The 27,481-nt window shown below is 38.5% G+C and overlaps 1 protein-coding gene across 1 annotated transcript in view; it reads right to left on the bottom strand.

Annotated features, from left to right (window-relative positions):
* Positions 1–27,481, bottom strand: part of adgra1b (adhesion G protein-coupled receptor A1b) — a 341,543-nt gene that overhangs the window by 272,608 nt on the left and 41,454 nt on the right. Inside the window, exons 3-6 of the mRNA XM_074675764.1 lie at positions 9,013–9,084; positions 6,287–6,358; positions 6,047–6,118; positions 5,176–5,339 (exon numbers count right to left, since the gene is read on the bottom strand). Of these exons, the coding sequence (XP_074531865.1) occupies positions 5,176–5,339; positions 6,047–6,118; positions 6,287–6,358; positions 9,013–9,084 (380 nt within the window). The remainder of the gene's footprint in view (positions 1–5,175; positions 5,340–6,046; positions 6,119–6,286; positions 6,359–9,012; positions 9,085–27,481) is intronic.

Below are 27,481 nucleotides of genomic sequence, written 5' to 3'. Positions count from 1 at the left end.
CTGGAGAGTTACAGTAGGATGGTGTGAAGCAGAAGTTTTCAAGACAGTCCAGCTGCAGACCACTCTCAGCCAACTCTCTTGGAGGCTTCACTCCTCCACCGCCAGTAATATAAGGTAAAAAATTCAAAATAAGTAGCCTTCAAAGTAACGTTGGGAAGAAACATCAATTTTTTGTGTTTTGATTACCTTGGTTAGCCTGATTCCTCAATAGTGTGACATTTAAAAAAAATCATGACTTTAATTACACAACATAAATTGGTGAGACCTCCATTTGTTTCACACCCGAACTATCTTAGCTTGGCAGACCAACAACAGCTCCCCAATAAAACTCTGATTCAGGATTTTCCAATTAAAGTTTTCTGAAAAACCGAAAACTTAAAGAAATGTACATTACTTTTTCATGAGATTCCTATTTAATTCTACATGTTATGTAATATGAAAAAAAAGAATAGCTCAAGCTTAATGCTTACGTAGATGGAAAATTGCATTTATATGCTAGCTGTATTATATATTGATATAACTCAAGTTTTAAACCAGAATTTCAGCTTTCATCACAGAAACATATCACCGTTGGTCTCTGTAAACAACAACACCAACAGACAAATGTTTTCCAAAAGGAAAATAAAACAAAACTTGCATGCAGGCTATGGCCCAAATTATTGCTAAATCTACTTCAAGACACTAGATGGCGTACTTCAGTCAATGACGTATAACAAAACAATAAATCCACTTCAGGGGAAGTGCAACTTTTTACTTGAACTATTTAATTATGTCCAGAGATGTCCAGATCCACTGACCAATTTCAAATTTATTTAAATTTATTTAATCATAAACTCTTCAAAATGTTTTTTTTTTTTTTTTTTTTTTTTTTTTGTTTAACTTCACATCCTTACATCACTTCTATCTGACAGTGGAGGGGATCTCAGAGTGGAGCCACTGAGAGAGTTGACTGTGAATGGAGGTCTGCTGCTGGACCCCTCTCGATGTTATTGCTGTAATGGTTGTGCTGTTCAGTAATAAATCTCAGTACATCTACTTTTCCACATTAATGTCCCATAACTTATATCATTATTCCATCATTAACTTTTCCAATGCTGGGCATACTCAAAGTGCTGGGTTATAATGACAAATTAGAGTTCGGCTGTAATTTTTGCTCAGTGACGGCTAACATGAATGACTGGTTGAACAGATTAGCTACCATACTGATAACTGATGCCAATGTCAACCCTGATCAGATACTTGAGATCAGAATAAGGATCAGAACACCCTTTACTACAAAACAATGAGTTTACAGAGTTTGCTTTTTGTCACATGTCAAACTAGAAAAGCACTCACAGAGCTCAGACCTCCACCAAGCATATTTGATTGTCAGACAACACTTTAGTCCTACTTTAATGTTATACTCCCTTTCAGCAGACTGTCTGCTACAATTTGGTGTTAGTTGCAGGCTCATATGTTAACTTGTTACCTGACAGCGTTGAAAATTATGATGACCCAGTACAAATTTCATATTCCGGATCTTGGTATCCAGAATATTGCCAAGATCTGGATTGTACGTTAACATCTGTCAGAAATTATGGTGGTCTTGTCTTGTATTGTTTTGCAAAGCGATCCGACCATTTCTCGTGGAGTAATATACACATATGGTGATAACAGCCCTATCTCACAATGATAAAGAATACTTTAAAAAAGGATCCAGACAATGATCCAGATCACCTCCAAAATTTAATCACTTATTCCCAATCCTATTTTGAACATTTCCTGAAAATTTCATCAAGATCTGTTCGTTACTTTTTGAGTTATGTTGTTTACAGACAAACAGACAAACTCCCAAAAACATAACCTCCTTGGCAGAAGCATAACTTGTGTTGTGCTAAACAGAAGATCTGCTCTCCATTCATTTGCTGCCAAAACAAATGCACTTTATGGGAAGAGGCATGTTCTTCCGAAGCGCCTCTCACAAATAACCTCAGCTAGTGTTATATAAAGTTAAATATAATATTCACAGATAGAAGGATTTAAGAAACAAACAACCTTTTTTCGTATTTTCCAGCTTTACTCTGTCAGTTGTGGTACAAGTAATGATGCGTTTTACTGTCTTGTTGTATTTCACAGATCCCCGACCCTACGGTCTTTATTTTAAAATGTGATCCTTCAAAGTTTTGCTGAGCACTAAGATCTTTGCCACCTACCTATATATTCTGACTTTTTCACACCTGCAATCTGTCTAAATAATTACATACTGCAAACACAGCTAACATCAGTAAAAACTACCAGAGTAAGCTATTCTTTGAGAGGCAGGAGGTAAAACAGCAGATTCCTTCTAAGAAACCTGAACCCTCAGCCTGTGCAGTACAAACACTTTCCTGTGTTTTGCTGCCCAAAACACAGCTGGCTCATAACAGGGGCAAAGACCACACTAAGACTGCATTATGAGACATTTTTAGCCCAGGGCTTTCTCTCTGGCAATTTTGCACTAGATCATTGTGGAATATTATTCTTGTCAAACAGTTCACAGCAGGTAGAGAGATAACAGTGGAGTGGGAAACCCATTATCACAATACATCTACTTAATCATGTTCTCATTGTGCTAACCACTTCAAATTACAATGTTAGTGAAATTAAACTGTGTCTTGTAGATGAGAAGTCTCTGGAGGCGTTTTCTTATCTAATAGATATGTTTTTGTCAGAGCTCGGCAAAATGCCCGTCTTTAGAAATTATTAAATCTGGCTTCAAGGCCTGAAACATTTTCTTCTTGATTTCACAAACGGTTGATTAGATTGAGAGAAACATCTCAGATATGGACCTTTTTTGGCTTGTAACATGACTTGATAATATTCACTTACACAGTGTATAAGTGCAGCCACTAGACAGCTTTACACAATCATATTAAAATAAAACCGTTGCTATACTTCATTTCCAGATCAAACTGTGTAGGGCTTAGTTTTCAACATTCCCTTTCAGATGGGGGACGTGTGCCGTAACCATAAAGCTGAAGGCCAGTGTACTAAAAGAGCTGCTGTCTCTTTGGCCATGGAAACCTCACCGACTTGGTTCACCACTGCAGTCCAAACAGAAAGATGTAATGAGGGCTCAACATTAACAATGGTCCAATGACCCAAAGCCACAAAACCTCACACTGAGGCCATCAAATATTACATAAAGGTCACCAGTGTCCCCACCATTTTTTTATCTACACACAGGCATTCTTCACCACTCTCCAACTATTATAGCTTTTCTTCCCACTAGTGTTGGCTACAGCAAAGATTCCTGCATCAACACAGCTCCAGCAACAAAAGAGCTTCAGCATGAGAGGTAGACACAGCATCATAAGAATGGGGCCCTGAATCAAAAGGGCTTTATATTTGAAATAATAGATAATAGTATGCATTAAGTAGCTTTGAATTGACTTCTGTGTGAGGTTTTTGTAAACCTACATCAAGCCAAAAGTGCCCTTTGATCACCAAATTTACTGTTTTGTAAACTCTAAAGAAGGGAAAAAATTATCAGTATTTAGTAACAAAATTTGCTGCAAAATTTATTCAGATATGTAAACATGTGGTACATTCTTTGCGATTCATTATCCTAAGATTCTCTGTGTCGTCTTGTCAGGTCACAAAAAGGTTCAAAATATTTAATAAGAAAATGGGAAAAAAATGTTTTCGAAGTTTTACTTTTTTAAATGTGTGCCCTAGGAACAGCAAACATCTTTGCACATATACTACCAAGGCAGGCGCGTCAAAGATGATTAATTCCAAATTAAAAGAAGGAAGTTCCCGCACACTGGCCAACTTTGATTTTGCAAAGTGTTGGTCATGGACCTTCTTCAACCAGTCATGGAAATTGCTTGAAAAAGATCTATAACCGAAACATTGCAACATTAAAGATTTTCTTTCTGGAAGTTGGCCAGTGTGCGGGAACTTTCTTCTATTAAATGTGTGTCCCAAAAATGTCCTGTAAAGTGTTTAAAGCTGGTTACAAAATATGATAATATCAATACTGATGCACCAAAAGCAAACACGTGTTAAGTTTTTTAAAGCATAACTTATTCTGTTGAAGAAATCTCTGAATCTGCCTGAAAAGTGAACTGAACTGAATCTGAAACGCAATGTAATGGTCAGTTCTCATGATAGAATGTGCTCCGTGAGACCCTTGACATGAAAATGACCTCACATAAGGATCTCCTGTCAGGTTCATGCCACGCTAGAGTGAAAAGCCCCACACACCAAGTTCTGCCCATAGTGCTTACCCTGACAGACTTCTAGAAAGCTGGCCAATCAAAGGGAAAGTGGCCTGAGGAGTGGAGCCTTAAAGAGACAGCAGCTAAAAGATGCTAAAATAAGGGTTGTCATAAAACCAGTGTGAGAAAACATGTTGTTTTTCTTTACTTTTTTTTTGGCTTTGTTTTGTTTTTTTGAAGCTGTACATCATGTTAAGCTATAGCAGAGTTTCCAATAGGACTGGATAAAGCCTACAAAGGCACAGTAGCCTCTTCCATTCCAAATGGAATCACACTACCAAAGCCAGTAAATCATTTCTTTTACCCTTAACTTTTTTTTTTCTTGTTAGGTTATTTCTGTCTGTCAGCTTCATCAGCATTGCAACTGAAAACAGTAGTTTATTGTTGTGTTGCTTGGTAATTTTATTGGTTCATGTTCAATAATCAAAATAATTCCTTGTGCCTATTTTATTCGTTTACTGTTATTTTTGTAAAATTAAAAACAGTGAAAAATAGTCTTCAGAGGACAGTGAAATTTGTGGCACTTTCTTATTAACTGTGTGAAAAAGCAGATCTTGGTATTCAGAGACCTGCTGTCTTTCCTTCTGTCTCTTTTCTCAAGGACACATTTACACCTGGGACGCCAGGTGGAGTCAATTAATTAGCTAATTATCAAAAGTGCTAATTATGAGAAGCATTATTTGGGGACGATGGGTGGTTATCTTTTGGCGTGTCCCCATTTTTGACTGCAGCAATTCATATTAAAAACTGAATTAATCATTTATTTTGAAATAGGAAGAACAGCATTTGGACCCCAACATTAAATTGCATTTGTTCTCTTTGAAATTCACTTTTTGGCTTGACCCTATTTTTTTTTATAAATCCTTTGTTGTTGCTTGCCTCAGTTTTCGTGGTTAGAAAATATTTGCCACTCAAAGCATTATCAGGTCCTTACCACAGCTGAGCTGATGTTCACGTAGATTACGAAACTCCAGTCCGTGCAGGTGGGTGGGGAACACACACACTGTGTCGTTGCTGATCCTCACTGAGTTGTTTCGAGCCCAGAGGAGAAGCCACTTAAGCTGACAGTCGCAGAACAAAGTCTCAGTGCTGAAGTGCCTGGTGGGGGAACCAGTGAACGGTTAAAACCTGAGTGCTTTTGGGTGTATTACTGGAGTTAAGCAGCCACCCTTTGACTGCCTCCATTCAACAGGTGTTTCTTACATCTCATAAAGTCATAACAGAAAAAAAAATAAATCTACAGTCATTCAAGCTAAATACATCTATCATGAAAATTGTGTTCCACTTTTCAGCCATAACATTATGACCACTGACAGGTGATCTGGATGGTTTTATATAAAATCTAACTCCTAGTTCTGTTTTCGTTTTTACATAAATTGATGAAATATGCAAAAGTAACCAGTTTCTGATCCTAACAAAATATGTCACCCTGTTTGGAAGGGCCATGTAGCTGCAGGTCTGTTACAATGTAATCCCAGATAAGCTGAGTTTACTTTAAATGCTTGGAAACTGGTTACCCTACAAAAAAAAATAAAAAAGGTATTAGGCAGCTAGTCTTAACGTTATGGCTGATCAGTGTGTGTATTCTGTAGTCTGACACATTTACAAGGCTAACTGGTCATATTGAAACAGAGCAACTATTACACCTGAGCTTTTCCAACAACTACCTGTCAAAATGCAATGAAAACATCTTTGAACGTCTCAATTTTGGCTTTGCAGGACATTCTCAACATGCAAGGTTTAAATTATCTTTCTGGCAGTTTACTTAAACCATAATTTGTACTTAAAATGTTTGTTTTCCTTACAGCACTCTGAGAGCCACGAGATGAGTGAAGAGTCCCACAGTCAGGGTTGAGAATATGTTACTGGATAAATTCCTGATTTTGTTAGGAGAGAGAAAAAAAGGGACAGAGAGAGATATAACATGTCACAATTATGTCTACAATAGACACTGATGAGTAATTTGCTAAACTCATTTCAAAAACACAAAGAAAATCAAGCACAAAGCAGCTCAATGCATGTTTTTCAATTGAGGGATTTCTCACAATTTTGAGAGGTTGCCCAGATCAAGAAACATCTCAGGGGAGAGGCAGCCAATCCTGTTGTTTGACAGGTCCCTAAAAGGATAAAAAGGTAAGACAACTTTATTTAGTTTGGTTTATTCAGCATCACGCTTTACAGATACACTGCCTGGCCAAAAAAAAGTCACCTCCCAAAAAAGAGTTTGCACAGTGATATTTCGTTGGACTGCTTTTAGCTTTGATTACGACACACATTCACTGTGGCATTGTTTCAGTAAGCTTCTGCATTGTCACAAGATTTATTTCCATCCAGTGTTGCATTATTTTTTTCACCAAGATCTTTCATTGATGATGGTAGAGTCTGACCACTGAGCAAAGCCTTCTCCAGCACATCCCAAAGATTCTCAATGGGGTTAAGGTCTGGACTCTGTGGTGGCTAATCCATGTGTGAAAATGACGTCTCATGCTCCCTGAACCACTTTTTCACAGTTTGAGCCCGCTGAATCCTGGTATTGTCATCTTGGAATACGGCCATGCCATCAGGGAAGAAAACATCCATTGATGGAATAACCTGGTCATTCAGTATATTCAGGTAGTCAGCTGACCTCATTCTTTGAGCACAGACTGTTACTGAACCTAGACCTGACCAACGGCAGCAACCCCAGATCATAGCACTGCCCCCACAGGCTTGGACAGTAAGCACTAAGCATGATGGGTGATCACTTCATCTACCTCTCTTCTTACCCTGATGGCCCATCACTCTGGAACAGAGTCAATCTGGACTCATCAGACCACATGACCTTCTTCCATTGCTCCAGAGACCAATCTTTATGCTCCTTAGCAAATTGAAGCCATTGAAGCCTTTTTTTTTTTTGGTTAGCCTCGCTGTTTGCTGACTTACAGAGGTCAGACTCTACCATCATCAATGCAAGATCTTGGTGAAAAATTAATGCAACACTGGATTGAAATAAATCTTGTGACATTACAGAAGCTTATCGAAACAATGCCACAGTGAATGTGTGCCGTAATCAATCCTTAAGGCAGTCCAACAAAATATAGAGTGTGTGGCCTTTTTTTTTTGGTGGCAACTTTTTTTTGGTCTGTAAAATGACATAACACCAAGAGACAGAGGTTTCAAAAGAATTCAGCAGCAGCAGGACAATACGTCCATGTTTGTTTCAGACTTTAATGCATGCTTGTCCTCTAGAACTAAACAGCAGTGAAAGCTGTGTTAATAACCACTATCATGTTCATTCATCTATTCAAAATCCTGGAATATCTCCCCTGACCTTTTTTAACCTTTTCTCATCATGTAACCATTGCTGGCACACACACGCACTGCAACACACACACACACATGCATATGCAGCGGGCTTGTGTATGAGCGGCTGAGCACTGTCGCGTCCGTGGCTCCGTGCCCTCGCTCTCTGTAATTAAAGAGCTGCTTTACTGGAGCAGCTGTGGGAAAATAAGCAGAGCACTCGAGTAATCACCAGTTGGGGAGCACTTAAATTAGCACTCTGCTGCTCCCCGAGCTTGGCGCACACGCGCCCCGAATCAGCACGCCTAACTCACCGCCTGCAACCCTGCCAACCCAGAACCCACTAACTATCAGGCTGCAGTCATGTCACTCAATCTGCAGACTATATGTAGAAAAACAGGACGGTGGAGCAGAAGAGTTTATCAAAACAAAGAGAAACACCCCTGTTTTCATCTATTGCTTTGTTCACAATTGAAAATCAGTATTTTTGAGATATTTTTAAGTATTATTTTGTAAGTTTGTCATTTGAAATAGAAAACAAGAAACTGTTAACAACTGTCTTTTCCTTTTACAGTTCAAGTTTCTTCCATCACCAATACTTGATCAAGTAATTTTCCTCATCCTCGCTGTGATAGTTTGACGAGCAGATTAAAATGATCTTTATGGAGATACTAACATGGCAGGTAGAGTGGGTGTGAGGAAGTCTGCAACCAGTCAAGAGACTCCATCAAGCTCAGACATAACTGTGTACTAAAGTGAAAAAGGTGACAGAGGTCTCAGCTAAATGCCAATGAGAGAAGAGCATGCCTCACAGTCTTGTTTTGTTTTATCCCTGCCAAAATATGTATATTTTTGAGAGCTAATGTTAGGTTTATGTAGAGTGGAATGATAATCATTAAGATTCCCTCTGAGGTGAAGAAAGTGACATTCTGTGGCTGCCAGGATTTGTTATGTAAGTTTGAGACTTCTGCTTCAGTTTTCTTTCTTAATGGCTTTACACACATTTGAAAATACATTAAAACACAGCTGAAATGCCTAATTTCTAAAGCATATGAAGCAACTGACTAAAAAAGAAAATACAAGACAGAGGATGAAAATTAGCTTGTCTTTGCAAAAGTTATATAGTCTAAACTACTTATAAATTGAAATGGAAAAAAAGGTATGAAAAATGCTTTCACCCTCTCTCAACAACTTGCTCTGATGAACCCTCTGGCAAGAATGAAAAACCCCTACATTCTGCAGACTGTGCTCAAATCTTGCAGCTCACAAATGTGTCCAACAAGTTCCTTATTAAGGTGCTCACTTATCACTGTCTGCACAAGGGCAGATCAGACAAGAAACAACTGTTTCTGCACTTCCCTTTTAGTTAAATGCTTCAGTCCTCTCTTCACTCATTACTTTAGGCACTCCCTCTCAATGTATCCAAAACCAGATGACTTGTCCCCGTTTCCCCCTGGAGAGAGCTATTATAAGGCTTCATCATACTCACAGTCTCCTCAGAGCCAGCAGACCGCGGAAGGCCCCGGGCTCCACAGTACTTATCAAATTATTCCTCAGGTCCCTGAAGAACAGAGAAAGAAACACAGACAGTTCAGTAAGTGCTCAGATATCTATCTATCTATCTATCTATCTATCTATCTATCTATCTATCTATCTATCTATCTATCTATCTATCTATCTATCTATCTATCTATCTATCTCTACATTCATTCTTCCATCCATCTGTTGTTTTCTGCTCATTACGAGGTATTTAGGCATCATTTTTCAGATGACAGAACTTCAGCTTTTCAACCGTATAGAACATGCCACTCTTTTGCAAACATTAATAAATAGGAATATGCATGAGGATGTTTCCTCGATTTCTACACAAGTCTAACAGTCACTTCAGTGATGTCTAAAGACATGACTCTAAGGGTTTTACCCCCTGAACCCTGCAAAGGATGTGGCATTATGCCTGCTCCCATATCTTGCCACTCTAAAAGGGCCATTTACACGATAACGAGTTTTAGGATGAAACGCAAAAGTATTGTTGCGTTTTGGCCTCACATTTACACATAAAGATGTTTTAGCCAACCTGAAACGCAAACTTTTGAAAACAGCCTCCAGAGTGAAACTTTTCTGAAATGCTGTCAACATTGTTGCTGTGTAAACAGTATGCTGACGTTTTCAGTGGAAACACTGACGTCACGCTCTGATTCTCACATGGATACAACAGTCCAACAGTACAGTTGTTGCGATCATTGCTGTCTACCATGTTGTGCTCGTGCTGCTCACTCTGCTGAATCTGCTGACTGTCTTTATACAAAATGTGCATCCGTTGCTCCACTTGTGCTCTTAGCATTCACCAAAATACCAGGTAATTGTCCCAACTCTGTTTTGGTGGAGAACTACCAAAAGCAATTTCTTCACTAGGCAGTTATAGCGCCACCTATAGGCCTGGCATGCTTACTACAGCGTTTTCAGTCCCTCAGCATTTCCATGTAGATGCATTTTTTTTTCCCACTGCGTTTTAGCGTTTTCGGATGAAACGCAGTGTCCACAGGGCCCAAGGTTCTGTTATTAGTAGCATGAAAAATTGGCTAATGTTAGCGTAGAAAGATGCTAACAGCTAACAGATGTACCCTAAGACTACCTCACAAAGTTTGGAAAGTTTTATCAAGTTAAGCTTTTCTGGACAGAGTAGGGTATAGTAAGCAATTATTAGCATTAGCAATTGCTCTAAGGAGGGACATTGGCTTGATTTAATTAGCTAGCTCTGGCCTGTTCACTTACTCTGGCAAACTGCTGGATAACTAACTTAACTCATCACTTTAATGGCTAAGCATGCCAGTTCTGGACAGCATAGCTTAGCAGCTAGCAGCTAGCAGCTAGCAATAACTAACTTGATCAACTAACTATCTTGTTTTAGCTTGCGGAAAGCTACTGCAAAAACATGGACATGATCCATGTTTAATTTACTTCTGGATTATAGCAGAGTTGCTGATCTTAGCCAACATTCTGTAGTTACATGAATGGAGGCTGGCCAACACTTAAAGATTATTACAGATTTAAAAAAATGTAAGACCTCACAGTTTAGTACTCAGAGTGTGTAAAGAAATAATGTGATCAAAACAGCACACCACAAACCAATCTGTTTATAAACAACCAGAGTCCCATGTGTCAATAATGGAAATTATGTTAAGTCCCTTACGCTGCAACATGACTTTGGGAAAGGCAAACATGGGGGAGCAGATGTAGGTAGAATTTTTTATGATGAATTCCGAAATCCATTCAATCCAAAAAATAAATAAATAAAAATTAAAGATAAGGAAAGAGAGGGATTAAGTTAAAGTATATAAAGTTGTAATTGGCTTCGAACAAAAACAAGGATAAAACCAGAGACAGTTTATACAGTGTACTTGAAATATGTGCTTCCTTCCTCAGTCAGGTTGCTTCCTAATTGCTTTCATTCTGTTCCAAATGACAATCCAAACGGTGCGTGCTCAATTGTCCTTTAGTTCCCCTTCACAGCACAATATCTATACTAGTAAATATTGAATATAATTAATATTCATAAATTGAAATTGGTGCAGTCTTGACATTTGTGTGAGCACACCAAGAAAAGTAAAATCACTCAAAGCATTTCTTAGGCCACTGGAAAATCTAGTAAGATAAATTGTTCACACCACAAAGAAAAGAAAAAAAAGAAAAAAAAATAGGAAAAAAAAGTATTTGGCTCACTTTTGGAAAGTGGGAGACCCAACTTTAATTTTATTTATTTTATTTTAATTTTTGACCTTTTAATAACCTCTGTCTTTTGCTTCTTCTACATGTTTTAAGTTGTGAAATTCTATGGCCATTTTCTTTCTTCTAGTGAGGTAACTTGCACCTGTTCACTGGACAACAGAGACCCTTTGCTGGATGCTTTCAGAAACACCCAGACCACATCCAGCAAAGAAGCAAAACACACATGTTGCGGTTTCACCCGGACACTCCTAGTCCAGCCCCGCCCCCACACCAAACCCTCAATGCTAAAAATGGATCTAAGAAAAATCTCTGGTTTTCTGTCAGGAGCCAAAGAAAACTTCCTGAAATTGTGTCTCTGGTTTCCTTTAACCCTGTGCTGCATGTCCAGTGTGATGAGCATGGGAAAGGGGTAGTGGCTTTATCCAAATGTGAGCTCAAAGAAGCCCAGACATCTTCTTTTAATTAACAGTCACACTGGCCAGAAAATGAACAAGCAAACAAAAGAGGATCAGTGGGACTATCAAAGTCCCAATCACTGTCCCAAAGTGAAAATAAAAGTGATCATAACACTCTCTATGTCTTCAGCTTGTCTGAGACAGTTTGGGGGCAAAAAGCTCCCTTTCCTGTCATCAACTTAAACTTAAATAACTAATCATCTTCCACTCAGTACGGAAGAAAAGATTTATTTTTCTTGGCACAATTAGCATAAATCTGTGGGTCAATCTAACAAGATGTACTGTGTAAACGGCTCAGCTGTGGTTGTGTTGAAGTAACTGTGTTTGATTAGTGGATATGGAGCATTTGTTGCCATAACCAAGTCCTTGTTAGTGGCAGAGAATGGAACGAGTTCAGTGTTAATGATCCAAATCTTATGTTTGAATGTTTAGTTTATGGTTAAAACACACTTTGGACTATTTGGATTTCCTGGCAGCCTCTTGGCCAAGCTGTGGTCTCAACATAAGTATTGTGGTAAAAGAGAATCTGCATTCGTTGTTCATAATTTTAATCTAGAAAGGTGCCATATGTCAAATTCTGGCATCCTACCATGTTCCATGTTGAGTATCTACCAATTTTTTTTTTTCTTTTTTCAAAATGACATAAAAACCATGAGTACTTTGGTATTTAAATTGTTTTTTCGTTCTTTTAGAGTTAGGGAAACATTGTGCATCCATAGGTGCTGGATTCCCCTGTGTCTTCCTCAATCCTTAGCATCTACTCACAGCAGTAACCAGGCTGAGTGAGGACACCTTTGTATCCAAAGTAGAATTAAACAAATAAATAGGGTAGACTGTACAGGTTAACCATTATTGTGGAATGTGGTTGTATTTCAAAATTGTACTCATGGATTATCAAGTTCCATTTATAATTATTTATATATTTACATATTTTTTATTCTTTTTTTTATTTTTTATTTTATTTTTATTTTTTATTTTTTATTTTTTTGCTGTTCGATTTTCTTACTCCCTATGATCTGTTCCATTTGCCAGCTCATTTCGACCTGCTTAAAAAAAAAAAGAGAGAGAGAGATACTTATACAGAAGTGTATTGCTGCCAGCCAAGAAAAATAGTCTGGTCCTGCAGCACGTTTTTTTTTTTTTTTTTTTTTTTTAAACTACACCAGATTAGTGAAAACTAATATTTTCACATTATAAAGTGATAAGTATCATGTTATTATGTGAAAGGTTTCATAAACAGTTTGCTGTAAGGTTCATGTAGGCTAATTCAGTTGCATCTGAGTTAACATTTGATTAACATTGATTCCCCAAGATCATCATGTTTTGATGTGTTTTATTTATTTATTTATTTTTTTAATATATCTCTTTATTTATCAGTATTTCTTCGCAATTCTATCTTATGTTTCATGTTCCATCTGTTACAAAGGTGGGGGCAGGCTCTATGACCTGTACTGTAGACAGTCAGTAAGGGAAGCTCTGAGTTGTGGCCCAACATAGGACGACTGTTGCGCTACACAGTACATACAGTCAGTAGTGAAAAAACACCTTGCTCACTTGTTTCCGGGTTTATTTGTTCTGAGGTGAAGTGGAATATTTTTGGAATTCCTCTTAAAAACTCAGATTGACACTATATTGTTGAAAACAGCATTAATCAAGAGAAAATCATTGAGATAACAGATATCCTTGTTAAAAGTGTTTTTTCATAAACCCAGTACAAAAAGTATCCTGATTTTATTAAAAAAAAAAAAAAATGAGTTCTTTAGTTTTGTTACCCTTTTTCCTGCACTTTTGCAGGTTTTCATTTTTTTGGTTACATAAAGATTAACTGTCTACATGTGCTTTATATCATGTTGATATTATCCACCAAACTCAAAGTTTATCTGTTGTGGTAAGTGTCTGACTGCTTGGATATGTTCAGGTTCAAGTATGTGACACTCTACAGTCTCTGTTAAATTAAATACACTTTTGACCACTGTAACTGCCAGCAGAAGCAGTTTTGACAGGCAGATTTTAGTTCTATTTATTAATTTCATAATACATATATATTTCAACAATAAATACGTTATTAATAAATAAGTCAATAAACATAAGAACATAGATAAATAAATAGATAAGTTCATATTTGTAGCGGTATTAAAAGTACGGAGGAGGCGGAACCTTCGTACTCCGCCTTTGAAGTGCAGAGTTTGATTGATGCGCACATGCAGAGAAGCAGGAGTGAAGGAGAAGGCTGGAGAGGTTTTGGATTCCTTTTGTTTTTGTGTCTGTATGCTGCAAGGTTCCAAAAGTTATTTGATCCCCTTGATGCAGCCAATGAGGTAATACTTTACGTTTATGTACAACATTTTCTTTGTTTTAAATTGTCTGTAATATCGAAGATTTGAGTTCACGTGATGAGCGCATGATCAATGTTGTAGCGTATATTCTAAGCTTCAAGCCTTTAATTTGTGTAATATGATTTTAGTATTGTGGATTTATAAGAATGTTTTGTATTTATTTATGCTTGTGTGTCTTTTGATTAGTTTTTACGGATCATTAAAAGGCCCGTAACCAGAATTCCGTTGTGCTCGTCATTGCATCTTGAGGGGAGTCATAACCACTTTATACCTGAGGAAGTCAAAGACAGTGTCACAAGTATTTTTCTATCCATGGGCCTGGTATTTGCCTCAGAACTTGAGTAACAGCTCTATTTCTGCTGACTTCTATGGTGAGACTTACTCATATCCTGCAGGTCTCATCATTCGCACAGCGAGATGTATCCAGTCAAGAAAAGGTACTGAAGTTACCTCCCTGACAGGCCAACCTCCTGGTCAAGTCAGGTCGGCCAACCGCTTGCTCTCATCTCTTCTGTCATCCAAAGTCGTCTTTGATCATGTACAATGTGCTACAAAAGAGTGTGTGGAGGTGGAGGTCAAAAGGTCATTCTTTTAGCCTGCAGCACCTCTTTTTATCATCTCACAGCTTACTGCTCTGCCATGCATGAATATGCTGAATGTTCAGTTTCCACCTTATCGGCTGACTGCTTTACCAAGGGGCAGAGGTCGGGGCTGAGGGAGTCCACCTACAGGGAATGAACTACTGTACAAAGAAGACCAAAGACGTATTAATATGCTTTAAACAGCCATAGCGGAGATAAAATGAGGGTGAAATCTTTATAAGAACTTCAGAGGACTGGAGGGAAGCCATAAGACTTAAACTAAGGAAATCAATAAACAGAGCATTCAGTTTTAAATATTAAAGAGGGACCATTTCAAAAAGCATTTTAAATTGGAGTTCTGAAATTTTGGATGAGGCGTCTGAGGATTTACAAGTCTATCAGTTCCCCTCTGGGTGCTCTCACTTATTACCATCACAATATTCATAATTAAATAATTGTGAATTTGACCGTGTAGTTATGTTTCTGTCTCTTGGAGCTGTCTTGTTCAACTCGCTCCCTGTATGAGGTCATTTTTAAGGCCATATTAAACAAGAAGACATCCCAGGCCACGCACTGACCTTTTATAGTCATCAGACCTGAGCCAGCAAGTACCTGCAAATAAATGTCATCAATTATCCAGTGTGTAGAAAGCTGTTGAAGGTCTGAGACGGGTGTGTCGGCTACAAAATAGAACAGAGTCAAGCCAAGAAGTTCTATAATCAAAGGAAACTATTTGAAAGTAGATTTAGCATCACACTTGTGGTCTGTGATGTCCTCCGTCAGAGCTGCAGCACCAAACAGGACAGAACAGGCTGTAGGAGATATTTACAGAGGAAACATCATCATGTGGCTTATGTAGTGGAGTGCAGCTCAGGCTTTAAATTCTACTGTAACTGAAATGTTTGCTTTTTTTTTTCCACCCAGGAAAAAAATGGAAATGTCTAATGTGTCCTTGACTCAAAATCAACCTTGTTTTTGTGAATCTGCTGCACTGATGACCCTGCAGAGGTAAGGCTGCTGAGCTACCCATTCTACCTTACTATCACCTGTCTGGGCCTCTGTTGCCTTCAGATCTGTCTGCTTTGTGGAATAGATTTAACAAGGTGATGGAAACATTCCTCAGAGAGTTTGGTCCATATTGACATGATAGCATCACACAGTTGCTGCAGATTTGTCGGCTGAACATCCATGATGAGAATCTCCCGTTCCACCACATCCCAAAGGTGCTCTATTGGATTGAGATCTGGGGACTGTGGAGGACATTTGAGTACAGGGAACTCATTGTCATGTTGAAGAAACCAGTCTGAGATGATTCCAGCTTTATGACATGGCGCGTTATCCTGCTGAAAATAGCCATCAGAAGATGGGTACACTGTGCTCATAAAGGGATGGACATGGCCAGTGTGATGTGTTGTATTTAATTTGTATTTTTATTTTGGAGTTGATCTCTCATTTTACGTGATTTCACGTATGGCTTTTATTACATATGCTGTGTCACCATTGTTAGCTGGTTTGGTTTTTAGTGAGGTCTGAATTGCTTATAATAAGTAAAAAAGAAAAACTGCCAATGGATTCAAAAAATTGCAAAAAAAAAACTGCTTGAAACTGGAAAAATGTCTTGAGAAAAGTAATTTCTCTTGTTCTATTGGCAGATTTTTTTTTACTTGATAAAAGCAATTCAGACCTCATTTTTGTCTTAAAATAACTTAAAATAAGACATTTTTCTACCAAGACTAAAAAGACATTTTCTACTCCAAAGAAGACAAAAACGCTTGATAAGATTTCAGTTTTTCACAGTGCAGTACATTTTGTGAAATACTCAGACAACAACCTTGCTATGCTCCAAGTCCCTTCAACCACCTTGTTTCTCCATTTGGATGCTCAAGTTGAACTCCAGCAGGTTGTCTTCACTGTGTGTTGGATTTGAGCTGACAGCAGGTAGTTAGTCACAAAGAGAAACAACTACATGACCAATGGGTGCAGCTGCTTGTACCAATGGCTAAATTTAACATGCAACAGAAAACAGCACTTTGTAGTTATGTTTTAGTCAGCATGGATCCATGTTTGCCTTTCTCCAGCTGGTAAACACAGACTTAAGTTAACAACAATTTCAAGGATTTCTTGACATGTACCACAGGGCACAATAAAACATGTATGAGGCGCCCACATGCACAGGAATTCTCAGGTTGTTCTCAACATTCAAGCGAAGGCCAAAGCACCAATAACGTGTTTAAAAATGACTGGGGTAGCTTGAGTTGCTCGGTCAGATTACTGCAAAAATTCTATCCATGGAGCAAAACTACTGTATCTGTATGTTCTCTCTTTAAATGTGGTGCTCTTCTCAGACTGAGTGTTCAGTAATCTAACATGCTGCTGATAATGAAGCCAGACATAAGCTGTGTGCACACATTCAATATTTCACAATTAAGGCCTTCCAGGGAGGTGAGCACATTATGCCACCTGCGGCTGTTAATGTAAAACGTAATTTGCAGTAAGAGCGTAGAATACAAACATATTAGCACAGTGAGAAGCAGCAAATCTGGTTGTGGGGAGTCTTCTGAGTACAGTATATTAAGAAACAGGAATAAAAAATCGAAGGAGTGTCTCTGATAATAACGCGTCTCAAACAAATAATGTAAGGTAAACAAAAACCCTGGCCGCCATTCGAGGATTTATAGAGTGCACACACATACAAACAAATGGTAACTACCTTTGGGAGACATGCCCCACATATCCACTGTAGATCCAGCTGGAGCAGCTCAAATGAGATGAATGTTTAAACAATAACCGTTTTCTACTCCCCTGGTCCTGCATGTTTGAAGAGCAGGAGCAGCTCTCGGTGTAAACTCAGACATTTGTGGTTAATGTTTGAAAAGCTACTGAAGTGCCTCCCAATTAATTTAAACTGTGCCGTATATCTCAGCCAGCTTGCTTTCTCCAGAGCCATGTGACCCTGAGGATATCTGCCTGCTCGCTCTGTGACACTAATGGGCAGATTCCTCCCTGAATCTAGATTATTACCACGTCCCACACACTGACACAGTGGTTTGCACACACTCGCACACGCGCACACTCACATCCACACGACCAGACCACACAGCCACAGCCTATGTACAGCTTTTTACTCTGATAGCAAACATTTTTTAATCATACAGAGTCTCATTAAATAGATCTCCCTGCTGATGTAATTATCAAAATATCATCAGATTCTCAAAAGGTCAAATCTGACGAGGAGTACACAAGCAAATAAAACTGCAGCAGGCAGCGGATACTTGGGCACCCATCCAGATGGAAAGTGATGCTGCCTGATGTTTCCATTGTAGGCGCACTTAATGAAATGAGACAATGACAAAAACATTCATTAGTATAACTTGTTTCATTTTTCTCAGTGGCACGCTGGTATACAGGGCGTGATTTATGTACATGAAGACATCTTGTTTCCAGTAAATGGAAGAAGTCAACTGGGGATAACCCTTAATAGTCTACACCTGAATAATTACTCCATTTGGCTCTTCGTACATATTGTGTTTGTCAAATCTCTCCCACAATGACATTTTTTGTAACTGTCATTATAAACAGAGCAATGAGGACACACCTGTGTGGACCCAGAAGTGTTCACCACTGGTGCTTCCTTTATCAGACCGTTATTTGTTTTCTGATTTTTGATTTGAAAACAAGAAATTGAATAACAAGTCGTTATCCATTTTCCGATTTTGGATTCTAAAATGGATATGGAATGAACGAATGATACCCTGATATTTCTTCAATGTTTTTTTTTCCTTTCTAATATTGTGTATTGTACAATAAACTGGTCTACTACAAATGCAACAACACGACAAGATCGACATCATCAGCTGATCTAGTGCATGTTTAGTCATGTAGCAACAAAGACTGAGGAAAATAATCTGAGTAACGCCAAAAGACTGTTTTCTTTTTTCAATCTTCCACTTTTCTCTAGGTACAGTTGCGTTTGCATTCACTGCCATGAGCGCCGACATCTGGTTGATGACACTTCCAGGTCTGCTCCTTGGTCTTAAAATAGCCTAATCAGGCCAATAAAGAAACAACATTTTCTTCTGGTTTACATGGTTTTGATAAGTCTCAAGTTAGATAAATTACATCAAGATGTAGATTTGTACAAACATTCATGTTACCTTTGTTTTCAACAGGAGAAGAAAATAACATAACATTCTGATCTGTTAAATGGAGGTGAAATGGATTGTTTCTGATGTTATTCAGAGGGGTAATCTATTGCCTTTGCTAAAGAATACATTTTATTCACGTGAATATGTTCGATCCAAAACAACTGGAGGACAGACACCTCCCGGTTCAGACTATACCTGGCCAGAGTATATCCCTTCAGGCTAGAATATACCCCTCTTGGGCAAAGGTGTCTTTACAAAGTGTTTGATTCAGTGAAGAATACCATAACCACTGTGCAAACAGTAAAAAAAAAAAAAAAAAAAAAAAAAAAAAATATATATATATATATATATATATATATATATATATATAGAAACTAAAACGAAAAAAAAAAATGAATGCTGTAAGCACAAGAATAAAAAGGTTAGGTTATAACCATGTTGCACAAAATGACTGCAGGGTGAATATTTTCAATACTTTATGAACTGCCTCAAAAAAATCAATTGCAGTTTGGACTTGAATTTGATCGTTCTGTTTGAAGAATAAATGTTTTAATGAACTGAAAATTGTTCGATATGCAACTATTTCAATTGCAACAAGCAGTTGTCTTGACATGACACGTCCCCTGAACTGTTCTTGACTTTGAGTGGCTAACAGCAAATACTTAGCAAACAGAAATGACCATTTAGAATCTAGATAAACACCACTGTAACTGAGTACATTTCCAATAAGAAAAGTGGTTGCATATGTGTAAATTAATTATAATATTAATGGTGCATTTAAATCTTTGTAGTCACTTTATGTTGAACCTCCAAAGACCAACTTCATCACCAGCGTGTGCTGTTCTACACTGCCACAGAGCATAATCCTTTCAGTATTGTAACCAGTGTCTTTTTTGTTTGTTTGTTTATTTTATTCTATTTTATCTTATTTTTTATTTTTATTTTTATTTTTTATTTTTTTTTTTGGGGGGGGGTTGTTTGTTTGTTTCTACAGTTCTCTGTTTTATGCACTCAATAAAATACTGAAATATATGTCTTGTGTAGATCACTCACCACTGCTGATATGATGGGGGTATAACCTGGCCTAGACCAAAGTGCACCCCGGGTATAACTTAGCCCAGGCCAGGTATAGTCTGGTCGGGGAGGGGGTATTTTGGCCTGTTGCACCGGTCTATTTTTGGAAATTAATTTATTTGGGATACCATTGAGAGTCATTGTGTTTCACCTCCTTTTGCTCTCTATACTTTCTCTATATGCTTAACTCTTAAAATCAGTCCCTGAAATGCCTCTGTGCCAGTCCAGTCAGCTCCTGGATTAAACTTTAAATTTGTGAAATAAACTTTTATTTTTTTCTTCAAATACCTTAGCAGAAACTTCACTTCCCTCACACTCTCGGTACAAAATATCTCCGTCTTTTAAAACACCAAGTGTCCGGTTTATTGGCACTAACCCGGATGCTAATGTGTAATCCTTTATTAAAGCCATTTATTCCTGTGTTAAATATTCATAGGCCGCTTTCCAGATAATTTCAGTGAAGGTATGGCCACACACTCTGCATAACAACACGCACAGACACAGATAACCACCAGCTGATTGTATATAAATGTGTGATGAAGGCTGACTGAAGAGGCGAAAGGTGGACAGTCAAACTAATTAACCAGCCGAATGTGTATGCGTGGTGACAGGCCTGAAGCTAGCGCTGCCAGAGCATTAGACAGTAATGGACCTCCCTCTATGAATGTGTGTGTGCATTATGTAAATATAACATACAGTAAGCACCACAAGGCCATGGGACAAATATCAATTATTCAAGCCTCCCAGCAGAACAAACAGCACAACCAAATGGCCACTTTGTAACAATCAACACTCTGGTATAAGCTGGTAATATTTTGATTTTTATATACTAGAGTACATCTAAAAGTGCTTCAGCCTATGAAGAGAAGATATGAGTGTTTGCTCAAACGTTTACACAGTTTGAACCCAGTTGAGGTGCTGATTAACATTTCTCAAACACTGCTGGAGTGCAATTTCTGCCTACTGGCTGGATGAGCAGTACTTATGGGATATTTGCAGGGATTTTCTCAGATTTCTCTTTACCTTCAAGGAACAGCAATGAGTGAAAAAGCCACGTGTTTATGTAAGAACACCTTCAGCCTGCGCCTAAAATTAAAACCGTCACATAAAAACAAACAGAAGCTATTTTACAGCAGATGGGGGAAAAGGCTCCAAGAAACCCTGAACTGTGAAGAAAACACTTTCTCAGTTAACAGCTCAGCAACTGTATCTTATTTTAGAGCCACTGTTCTCATCAGTATGTGAGATTTCTATCACAACAAAGGAAAAGTTCAAGGAGAGTGTGAAACAAATTCTTCCAAGAGATGCTTTTGATGCAAGGCCTCAAAACAACAAATAAGTCCCGATACACCCCAGCTGGGAATAAATATTGTGAATATTTCCAGTCAGTTATCAGATTTCTAGCATCTATCTGCAACTTGTTTAATTGAGGGAGACAATCTTCAACAAAGACAAAGAAGAACTTCCAAACTTGGTCAGTGAATCGGTTACACCCATGCTCCTCACATGTTTCTCTTCAACCGTGACCCAGCAACAGTCCCTGTCAAATAACAATACAGGCATTCATATTTCAGGCTGCACTTTGAGCCATTTAAGGCTTCACAATGTCTCAAGTCATCTTTAAGGTAAACAGAGAAATAAACAGGCATGCTAATGCACAAAAAGACTATCAGTGCAATACTATACAGAGCCAGAACATCTCACTCCAAAGAGGTGAGATACAGGAGCTTGGTTAGGGCCTAATGCTACAAAATAAAACACTAAGATATACCCTGAACTCTGGATTGTTTCATCAATGAGCTTTCCTCTGAAGGATATGTGGAGATGTGCATGAGATTAACTAGTACTGATGCTCCCTTATAGCAGCCTCTCCTGTCAGATGTGTGGCATGATGGGTAAATAAGACTAGAAGTGTAAAGCACTTTGGGTGGTCAGAAAAGCTTAAAAAGCGCTACAGACTGCAAGTGCAAGTCCATTACCATCAAACCAGGTTTATACTCGTCTGTCAAATCAAATACCTTGACTACCTAAAAGTTCTGTGTAGCCTCTTTCAGATGCAGAAACCCCTACATGTAACCCTCTTCTAAAAAGAATATGGGTCGATCAACGCAGACCACAAGCCCTGTGATTGGTCCTGTGGCTGCATCATGTTTCCTGTATTTACAGCATTTTCTGTAGGGATGCTCAATACCACTTTTTTCAGAATGATTCCAGTACAAGTCCCTGTTGAGTACTCACTAGTACTGAGTACCAATACCACTAGTACTTTTGGTACATAAAATTTCAATTAACAGTGACTGATCATTTTGAACAAAGACAGCACCGTAACTCTGACATTTAGACCAAAATAAAACACAAACAACTCTCTCTGAGTTTAAGATTTGTTTTTAATAATTTAACTAAAGTGCAAAATGAAACTATGAGCGTATTTTTTTTCTAATTTAATAAAATGATGTGCAAACAAAAAAGTTTAACTGTTTACTCTTCCTGGTTCATTCATTTTGTCTGAACAGGTCCTGACCTGATGAACATTGACGGCAATGTAGTGCCAACTACTGGTGAGGAGGACTTACTTGACATAAGTTTTCTTATGTTTCAGAAGAATTTTGTGGAGCAACACAAACACGGACGTGTCCACGACTGCAACGGCCACGACAGTGCACAGTCAGTGGAGAAGTAAAAAAACAGGGTTTGGTCACCGAACTAACCAACCTCGTCCTTTTACTTGAATAAACAAAAATAACCGTTTGGTTTTCTCAACTCCAGGACACTGGAGATTCAGCTCCTATGTAAAAAAAAAAACAAAAAAAAAAACAGTTACAGCCCTGTTTTAGTTCTGCGATACTGCGGGTCCCTGGAAGAATGGCTCCTGTGGTGTCTGAGTTTACACTGATTCGAATAAACGAAAGACACCAGAGATTTAACTAGCCTGTTATATTTTGTAACGCAGTGCTGTGTGGAGACCTTGGTGAAAAACCTGACAGAAAGATCACTTAAACCTTGAATGATAAATATACGTGCAGACAAATGAACACAAATCCAGAATGTGGCTGTAACATTAGCTTGAAATACAGCATGTGGTTGGATATCAGTCTAAGTGCAAAATACTACCTACAGAAAAAAATAATGGAAACATTTTTATGATTCAAAAACTGTTGGAAAAAAATAAAGCTTAATATTTCCCTTTTCCCCACAAGGACTAGGAAGCTTAATAACTGGCTTGTATTTTCTACAGCAGCATCATATTGACAAGTTGATTAATTAATGCGTATTTGAAATATAAGATTGCCTGATCCCCTGGTTTAATCAACTATTATTGATAGAAACTTGTCAATAGCGGTCACATTTTTTCTGTTTTTCCTCTTCATAACCTTTGACCTTTGACCCACTGAGGATAACCTTGGGGTCAGCAGTTCGTCATGTGACTGATCTTTCTCCAGTCAAACTTCACCCTGATTCTCCCCAGAAGCAGACAGACTGTGTGTCCTTCAGCGGTTCCTCACACCCTCATCCATCTCCTCCAGGGAACACAAACTCAGGAGGAAGGCTGAGCAGACGCCACCTCTGTGATGGGAACAGCGTGAGTTTTTAAACTTTGTAAAGGACGCCTCCTCACACCCCTGACACCCACTCTGCGGAATGAGAAATAGCAGATGTCTTTCTGAATCCTGATACTGTCACTGTCACTGTCACTGCTTCGGTGCTGAGGCGCACTCTGTCTGCTCAGTCGGCTTTCACATTCCTCAGGCTGGACAAACAACGTTTGGTCAAATGGACAGAAAAATAGACCCACTGCTCCCAATAAAAAACATTTAGACAGTCTGTGGGGAATAAAGTGCCTGTCACATCCACCTCCATAACAATAAAAATAACAGTGAAGCCTCACAGAATGCTTGTAGCCCAGAGGAGGGAGCTTATTTCAAGAGCAGGGATTGAGTCTGAAAAGACTTTTATCTTTTTGTAAAATTACCAGATTATTTTGACTTGCATGTATCATTTTTATTTTGTTAGTTTACCATGAGGCTTCTTTTAGTCCTATCTAAATGTTATAAGTTATTTTTTGAGCTGTTTGGCAACCTAAGCTTTAAGGATATGCGCGATAATACAGCTGATGATTGATATCAGAAACAAAATTGTGTAAGGAATAAAAAAAAAAAAAAAATCTAAAATACATAAAGTTTTCTTCATAAGATTTGTTTAAAATAAATTAATAAAAAAACACAAAAGACTCATTAAAACAAGATTTGGTCTTCAAACAGTCTAAAAATTTGTCTTGAAAAGGGATTGAGGTCATTTTGCATTCAAGGTCAGCTTATATTGGGGCAGATTTGGACCACACTGCGTCATTTTTATCGTATATTACACTTTTTGTATCCACTGAGACGAAGTCTTCTTGCAGTTAAAGCATTGTTGCTCGACACACAGAGGCCTGGACTTTCTACTGGAACAAGTGCTTTGGTTTTTATGATCTCTTTCCTATCTTTTCAACAGTTTTAACAGACTTCCAAGGAGAAACAGAAAAAAATGGTTAATATGAATTGTGTGCTGGTTTGTGAAACGTTAAATCAATCCCTGGGTGATATCACAAATGTCAGAGGTGTGTTTATTTAAACAAACACGCATATGCATGCTATTTTCTGTGCAAATTTGGCTCAGTGAAATAAGTTTCTAATCCCATACGTTCATAAAAACATTTCAGATATGTTGCAGTGTAATCAGTTTGAGAGTGTGCCAGCCCGGTCCATTCATACAGATAGTTCCCACACTGGGGTCTCTCTGCGGTGGGAACCCATGATGAAGCAGCAAAAGCCTCAGTGTCCTGAGCAGAGAACAGTGATGGGCTTTGTTCCTGCTTTGCTCCCATGGGACCCAGCTTGGCTGATGGCACTGGGCTTGTGTCCATACGGGGGGGATCCAGGCCATCATCCAACATACAGGGATCCATTAAGAGGGCACTATCTGAGCGGGCAAATCCCATTAAAAGAGCTTTCCTGAGGGGATTAATAAAGTTGCTGATGTGCTTTCACTCCAGAATTGAATTCCCTGATGATGATAAGAGTGAGGATGGAGCACCTAGTGAGGTTTGATGAGCTCCAACGCTTAAATATAAAAAGAAATACCTGAACACAGGTGGCCTCCTGCTATTCTCACAGTGACTTCTTTTGAAAGGCTTCTTGGCCCACAGAAAAGCATACATTACCACCAAACCCTCAGGTTAGAGGACTTCTTTGGTGACTTTCGGCCAATCACAATTTTGTCAATCTTACCCCTTCCCTTTCATTTTACCCATCCGTTTCCTAGTGCTGGGACCATATGCTATTCTCGCGATTCAATTCTATTAAGATTTGTGGGGTACTGTTTCGATTCAAATTGTGATTCTTTAATATTTGCAATTATTGTGATTTTTAGTTGGCTTTTTTAACACCAGACCACGTGAAAAAGTTTAATGATGATAATGTCTACAGACTATATCAGGAGCCATATTTTCAGAAAAAATGCAAATCACGTAAGTCAGAGAGAAACATCCCACCCTCTCCTGGAGAAAAGTGGCAACTTCCAGTTTAGAAACAAAGACTGAAATTAAAAATTAGAATCTGAAAAAAAAAGACAAAGAATCCCGAATTTGATATTGTCAAACAAAAAATCCTGATATATTGATTTTTTTTTTCTTCCACCCCCTATTGTCTACCCCCCTCTGCTTGGTCCTGTTGAAAGGCCAAAGGTAGGGGTAAAAACCCACCACATCATCACCCATACAATTCACTTTCGAACAAAACACACTGTACAAAGCGATGGTAAACCATAAGCAAATGTATCAGTATTCAGAAGCTATATTATGTAGCTTCTGTAACCATAATGTTTGCTTTTTGTAGCTTATGTAGCTAATGTATCTCTGGAAGCAGCTTAGCTGTTTGATCATTCATGAAATGAAGTTCATTGTAATGAAGTCGGTTTGCTGTAAATTTGTCACCCTGATATGACATCGGTGTAATGATTGTTAGTTGTGGCTGTCGCAGCATTAGCTAGCTAGATCATTGTAACAAACAATTTCAAAATACAACCAACAATTCAAAGCATGGCTAATATTTACGTAGAGTACCAAAGGACTGGATATCTGATAGAAAAAAAAAAGGATATCGCCAGAATTCTTTCAAACCCCTTGGTTTCAAGTGGGTTCTTGGTTTGTCTTTGTTTCAAGGGCTGTGCAGCCCTCCCCCTTGATCTTACAGAGAATTGGGACACCCCTTCATTAGAGGTGTATGCGCAAAACCAAAGGCTAAGGAGTAGAATCAAGACCCTTAAACTCAACTCAGACTTGAACAATTTGGACCCAAGACTCAAGCTTCAGAGATAATTTTGTGTTGGTTTGAGATAATAACTTATGAGTATGTTATGGAATGCTTTGATTTCACCTTCTTGTCACTTAAGAGTGCTGAAATACAAAAGACTCCTTGTTTTAATAGATTATTTTTGAAGCTCAAATAGTGACTTTTTTGGGGGGTTGCATTTAAGTGGGCATATCATGCTTGTTTCTCCTTTTCGCTATGCCAGACCAGGATGCCTGTAAAGCATTTCTGCCGTCAGTACAAGTCATTTAGTTGCTTCACTGCCCCACAATAGCGTTCTCGATATCCTTATTTTAGGCCATTCTGAAGATCTCGTTGAAATGCTCCGTTTCAAGAATGACCTCCAGTAACCTCGCAATGTCACAGCCCTTTGTGCTCTGATTGGTCAGTTCTATCAGAGGGGCGGAGGGGGTAGAGCCAGGGGGCGGTTTTTGAAGCATGGCAGTATTTACAAAACTGCCACATTGAATGGAGCAGACCGAGCGAGTTTGCTGTTTGCCAAAACTTCACCATAAGGCATTGATAGCACTAATAAAACGGCAGAGTGTAGGATACGTCCTTTTGTATTGGACCCCGAGTCAGACCCGGATGGTTCTGCAGCTCAGGAGGAAGAAAATCCACCTCAACACAGATCATCTCAGGACGCTTCAGTGTGGTGAGTCAAACAGGTACTGTAACATGTATAGTTTATACCTTTATACTTGGCTCTTGGTGGGTATATCCCTCGGTGGCGGTTGTGTGAGTAACTGACATCACAGAGGAGGAGCTGCTTTATTAGATTACTCCAATAAAAAGAAAGGTACCTCGTGTCGTCATGACGGTCGAAATCTCGTGGCCAACTGGCAATGACCTATTTTCAGAGGCATCAAATCTCATTCTAGGATATCAGAAAAAATACGATATCTCATTTTTAGAAAATTCAGGGGGTGTAAGGTCTTGTTTTCAAATTTATTATATTACATGTAAGTGTTAAATCAGGGATCAGCATGATATGTCCCCTTTAAGTTTTACAGTTTGACATAGCCAAAGCCGCTCAATTTGAAGTAAATTTTTCTTGTGCTGTAAGCAGGGAAATTCCAAGCACTGCTGCTGTGTTGGGATGGAGGGAAAACGTCACAGAGCAGAGAGAAATTAAACCAAAATTATCTGCATGAGTTGACACCAGCAGCAGTAAATGAGAAAATCTGTTGTGCAATTTGGGCAAACAAACCCTTTAATGAACAAAACCTATTTTCTTTTTTGATCAAATTTCCATTTCATACAAAGAAAAACCTGTTTCATGTTTTTATTTCTG

The sequence above is a fragment of the Halichoeres trimaculatus genome, unplaced genomic scaffold, assembly GCF_033239565.1.
Source record: "Halichoeres trimaculatus isolate MK-OKI-2021-1 unplaced genomic scaffold, fHalTri1.1 fHalTri1_scaffold_8, whole genome shotgun sequence".
NCBI lineage: Eukaryota > Metazoa > Chordata > Actinopteri > Labriformes > Labridae > Halichoeres > Halichoeres trimaculatus.
This window is presented reverse-complemented; position numbering and strand designations above follow the sequence as displayed.